General features: G+C 32.1%; 1 protein-coding gene across 2 annotated transcripts in view; it reads right to left on the reverse strand.

The window, feature by feature from the left end:
- Window positions 1-5717, reverse strand: part of LOC127698664 (lysosome-associated membrane glycoprotein 1-like) — a 28463-nt gene extending 22746 nt beyond the window's left edge. For both annotated transcript variants that reach the window (XM_052202260.1, XM_052202259.1), the window contains exons 1-2: window positions 5640-5717; window positions 5457-5545 (exon numbers count right to left, since the gene is read on the reverse strand). In XM_052202260.1, the coding sequence (XP_052058220.1) occupies window positions 5457-5499 (43 nt within the window). In that variant the 5' untranslated portion in view covers window positions 5500-5545; window positions 5640-5717. The remainder of the gene's footprint in view (window positions 1-5456; window positions 5546-5639) is intronic.
- Between the last annotated feature and the right edge of the window lie 283 nt (window positions 5718-6000).

Raw genomic sequence — 6000 nt, forward strand, 5'->3', positions numbered from 1 at the left:
GGACGGACAGAGGTATACCATAATACGTCCCGTAAACGGGCGTATAAAAATTCAGCAATTTTTCCTTTTGTAAAGGGGCATAACTCTAGAACGGTTAAAGTGATACCACCAAAATTCAAACTTGATCTGTATTTTGTGGTACAATGTAATAAGCATTGTGTATAAGTTTCATAACATTTGGTTGTGGCAAACTAAAGTTAGAGAACAGAACAAAAAATTCACCAATTTTTTTCATTTGTAAAGGGGCATAACTCTAGAACAGTTAAAGTGACACCACCAAATCACAATTGATCTGTATTTTGTGGTAATAAGCATTGTGTATAAGTTTTATAACATTTGGTTGTGACAAACTAAAGTTAGAGAACAGAACAAAAAATTCACCAATTTTTTCATTTGTAAAGGGGCATAACTCTAGAACAGTTAAAGTGACACCACCAAAATCACAATTGATCTGTATTTTGTGGTAATAAGCATTGTGTATAAGTTTCATAACATTTTGTTGAGGCAAACTAAAGTTAGAGAACGGAAACCAACTTTGGGACGTAGGGACGGACAAGGGTAAAATTTAATGCCCCCTCCACTACGGCGTGGGCATAAAAACTCTTTGCAACTTCCTTGCATGTGGTATACCGTATAAATTATAAAAGGTATTAAAAAATAAACATGTATATTTTATGCATGTTCAGAATGTTTGTAATCATGATCAGCACTGACTCATTGTGAGTCCATCTAACGGAAAATAAACATCTTCTGACACACGAAAATACATTTTGCTTTCACCTGACTTACAAGCATGGGTAGATTTTATTGTGCTTTAATGTACTGTGAATTAATTTAATTTCAAGAATACCAACTTTCGTGGAATGAAGGAAATATGTAGTTTCCTGAATATTTTTTGTTGTTTTGCCAAAATCTGTACAGAAAACTATAATAAATGTGTACTTTGTTTATCTTTTCAATTCGTGGTTAACCTATACCCATGCATGAAACTGGTCTCCCACGAATAATAATAAATTCACAGTAACCTATAGGGTAACAGATAGTAGGACATGTCATTACAGACATTCAAATTTTTATCAATACATGTATAATTTCAGTCAATGGGTTTCTTCCTGTGAAAATAAATTTCCTTCATATTCAATAATTGACCTTTGTAAATCGATACTGATAGAGTATCTAGTGCTTGTGTGTCATCCTATCCAACATCAACACAGCTAACCAAAGAAACAAAAGTTGCAAGTACCAATTTTCATAATCTTTGGAAAACTCAAGGAATATCAATCATGTCAATTATGAATACATGTACCAAGTTTAAAACAATACAAACATATTGATTCGCCAAAACATACTCACTGAAATAAAGTACTAGGAAAATCAATACATTTTTGTTCATTACAGTATTGTTTTCCCTGAATATTTCAATGATGATGTTTAAGTGTACACTGTGTTCCTCTCATAAAAATGTAAAATTTTAAGGTTTCTCAAGTAGAAAAGAATTTGTTGTTGTCAATTCAGGAAGTTAATATGTAATATTAAAGCTGATACTTGACACTTTTTTACCCTAAGTTTGAAAATCCAAAAGAATAAAAGAAGCTATCAAATGGCATCCCAATGTCACATTATCACAAGAAATTATCTTGTTTGATATGAATATTTCAATTTGTGAAAGTTGTCTTCTTCAAACATCATGCAATTTTTCTTATTTAAGGAAAAAACTGTAAAAATTGCCTTATTAAGTTATTTTAAGATTTTGTCATCAATATTTAGACATATAAAGCAATAACAAAACCCAACAATACACATCCAACACACATTATTAAACATTTTGTTATAATATCTTAGTTACTGGTGTATGTAATGCAAATGCATTATTTCAATTATTGATTTTCGTCACTTAACTTTGTTAATTATAATACATGTACATTTTCCAATATATATACGATACGGGTACATTGTACCTATCAAGGGTTCTGGAAATGGTCACATTTTCCATTCTTGAACAATTTTTAAAGCATAGCTAATCAAATTTCAATTTTTTCTGAAATCAGACATAATAATTTCTAGCACATTTATGTCAGTTCTCAGTTACTAAATTTTGATAATTCTTTTACAGTAAAACACTCCCACTCAAGGATTTGTATAGTGAGACTATACAAATCCTTGGTCCCAGTGAATAAACTACACATAATACATGTCACCCTTTTAGCTCTTATTTATTACTTAAATGAATTTATATGATCAACCAGAAATATTGTGAGCACTGCTCAAATAGACCCCCCCCCAAAAAAAAAAAACAACTACCTCAAGCTTAACTAAATTTGTGGCCATGATTTTTGAACTAATAAAATTCTATAACCATTCAAAGTGTGAAAAAGTGACAGTTTTTGATGATTTTTCAACGAATAAAGTTCCACAACTCTGCAATGTTGATCAGGAAAAAAATTACCAGTTAAGTTTTCAGGACAAAATCATCAGAAAACAGTTGACTTTTCCCCAATATGCCAATTCCGGGATACAGTAGTTAGTTGAAGCTATCATGTGATTTCAATCACCATGTGACCAAAATGTACAGTAGGCATCATCACTTTCAAAACATGTTGAGCGAACAGGTGAAAAAATTTGATCTTATACTGCACAAAATATTCAGGAAATAAAAATCTAATAAGTTGGTCACCCTCCCTTCAGTCATACAGGAATTAAGATTACGTACTTACGGAACATAAATTATTTCTAGACTACCCTGCAGAATGACGATTCTGAAAGTGCTTGAAACTTAAATAGTGCAGGGATACAGGCACGCCTTCTATCTGCTAAATGACGTCATAAAGGCGTGCAAAATTGACGATTTTTTCCAGTGAAAGACATGATTCCAGAAATAGCCTATTGCACTGATTTGTAAGCATGATTTTACCTCTTTTAGTTGCTCTTTCTTGACCGAGTACCAGAATGTCCTAATACCAAAAAGAAGGTAACATGTCGAAAATTATATACACCCGAGTTTAAAGCAAGGCTTCCAAAATTATTTTTAGCCAGCCGGACATTTTATATATTATCCCGATTTTAATCCCTTAAGACTAAATAAATAAAAGGCAATTATGGTAATCAGTTGCCGAGTTGGCCATCAGAATGATTGACATTAAAAAAAAAAACGATATTAAACTTTCTTTGATTCAAATTCGAAGTTCTGACATAAACTGTTAAATTGGCAGTGCATCATTCGAAGTGTGCAACATCAGCGTACTTATATCTGCTTAGACTCTTTATTTGTGCAGAATAACGTTGTCAAAAACTTTACTTTCGTTTTAAATCTAAACTGGATGTTATCTTAACAATGGTAAAACATGGACCAGAGACGGATACGTAAATTCCGTGTACGTTTACAAAGCATGAATGAGTGTAAGTAGCTCTTTCTACGTTATTTCTTCAAGAAAATATTCGGAATAAACGTGAGATAAAGGTATCGATGACAATTTAAGCATTTTTTGAAGGAATTAGGATGCATAATTCAATTTCACACCTGCGCACATGTGTACTAGTTCAAACAGAGACATGTCTCTGGTTCAAACAATGTGGTTATGACGATTTTTCATTTTCACCTTTTTAATTTTTTCATCAAATCATATTTGTTAACGTATTTCTGATCATTTAAATCTTTTTGACTTAATTAATTAGATGCAAACCGCTGAAATGTAAGAAAATAACTTTGAATAGACCGATCAATGTCCGGTTCAAAATAGTTTACCTGTCACCTGAACAGGTAAATTTCAGCTGTTCGACAACTAATTAGCCTTGATTAAAATGAGAAGGTATTAAAGTAGGGGGTTGTTTTGAAAGTACTTAATGATCATGTCACTTTTATGACCGGAAATGTGTGGCTGTTAAAGGCAAAAGGTTGGGTCAAAAAGATCGCGAGTTATTTTTAAAATGACTGTCTCTTAAGCCTTGAAAACTAAAAAGTAGATGTCCGTTTCATGCTTTGCCCAGTCGGACTTTTACCGGACATTATACAAATGTCCGGAATATATGACCGTTTTGGAAGCCTTGGTTTAAAGTACATAATAATATGAAAATAGTCTATTTATACTCAATTTGGGGTATAATAGTTAATACATGGACCAATAAATTATGGGGACAATACACATTTATGTGGAATTTCTGCTCAGGTTTGCAGGCCATAATCTTGCCGGCGAAATGACGATTTAAGTCGCCAAAGAATTTTGAAAATCGCTAAATTTCGCCGGCCGACTGACTTCATAGCAAAGTCAAATCGCTATCAAAATCGGTAAAAGGGAGACAACTTGTGATTGACAAGTCTCACAGGTAAAAAAAATGGCGGCTGACAAGGAAAATCGAGGAAACGACACAGGACTAATACTGTAATCGATCAAATTAAATAAATACAACGGCGACTTTGAACATCCTCGGATATAACTTTCAAAACTGTTCAAACGGAAAACTGACCGTCTGTTTAAGTTATCGTTTTACGATGATTTTCATCTGAGGATGTTAAGTAATCACTCAGCTGATTTGTTTTATTTTTATTACCTACACGAGTCGATCAATTTTACTATTCGGTAGGTAAAGGGTGGGAATTAACGGTAGATTTATTATATTCATTGAATAAAATTGAAATATAAAAGGTAGAAAGACAGCTGATGGATAATGTGATTGCAAACGTACGACACTCGACCAGATTGTGATCAGCAGTGGATTTTTTCTCATGACCACTTCGTTGATATGGATGATATTTTTAAAAAAATGATAGAAATGAGCTCTTTATCGGATAATTAACTTGAGATTGAAAGATATTTTCATTTATAGACTTACAATCTTTAACGATAATCTCAATTTACTACAACTAATATAAATGTCCTGGACATTCAATAATGTTTTACAAAACAATGACAAGTGGTGATATAAATTAAATTCCCAGTCATGTGAAATTCATCATATTTTTCTGGAGTTTTGTTTTAAAAGTAAATTGAGGCAGATGCACATGAATTTAATGCATCATAATCTTGATAATATTACTAGGCTACTCCCTCATGTCCCAATCAACAAATTTTATTTAGAACACATTATGGTATCAATAAATAAATAACAACTATATATTGTCTAAACCTTTTTTATTAAGAACTTTCTATATATACATTGTGTACAATAACATATGAAAAAACTGAAAGTACATCTTTTATTGAATATAAAACAATTTCCTTAGTGATAAGCTTGAAAACACGATGCAACCGAAACGGTAATGGAATCTCACTTCTCCCTTCTCTCTCATGGAAGGAGAAGTCACTTCTCCCTCTTCAAAATCCTAGATTAGGCCCCGTGTTTGGTTGTAAATGTCAGTCATGCATGTTCTTTACAATTTTATATCAAAGAAATAATTTAAAATAACAAGAATGACTCTTGTGTAAACTACATTGTACTATCCGATAATACGAAATACTTACCAATTAAGAGGAGGGCGGTGATCAGAAGAGTAAAACCGTTCATTTTTCAGAATGATATTGAAATGTAAATATTTTAGGATCCAGAAAACCTAAAACAAAAAGAAAATAATATAAAACAAATTCTAAATCGGTACTGTCGTATTTCAGTGACACACAAGGCAATGAGAATGTGTCAATGCTTACCAAATATATCAATAATATCTCAAAATCCAAATCACCTGCCGCTCATACGGATCATATGACTATGTCATGTGACCTTGACTTCTCTGAAATCATTTTGTAAAGTGTTCATCTACATTAATAAAAAAGCATTTTTCTGAATTTGAAATTATTTAGGATATTCTTAATTTCTTTTATGAGTATATGAGAACTGAAATAAAGCATGGTGTTACATGTTGACAGTGCTTTGTATCCTGTAGATATGGTGGATGTAGAAATTTTCAAAGACGTTACAAAGAAAAAAAGTTCAGCAGCTACAAAAAAAGCTATATGCTGGTGTCAAATTTACACTTTATTGTAGATTGTCAGAGCAACAACCATGAAA

This window comes from Mytilus californianus, unplaced genomic scaffold (genome assembly GCF_021869535.1).
Source record: "Mytilus californianus isolate M0D057914Y unplaced genomic scaffold, xbMytCali1.0.p SCAF_4, whole genome shotgun sequence".
In the NCBI taxonomy this organism is placed as follows: domain Eukaryota; kingdom Metazoa; phylum Mollusca; class Bivalvia; order Mytilida; family Mytilidae; genus Mytilus; species Mytilus californianus.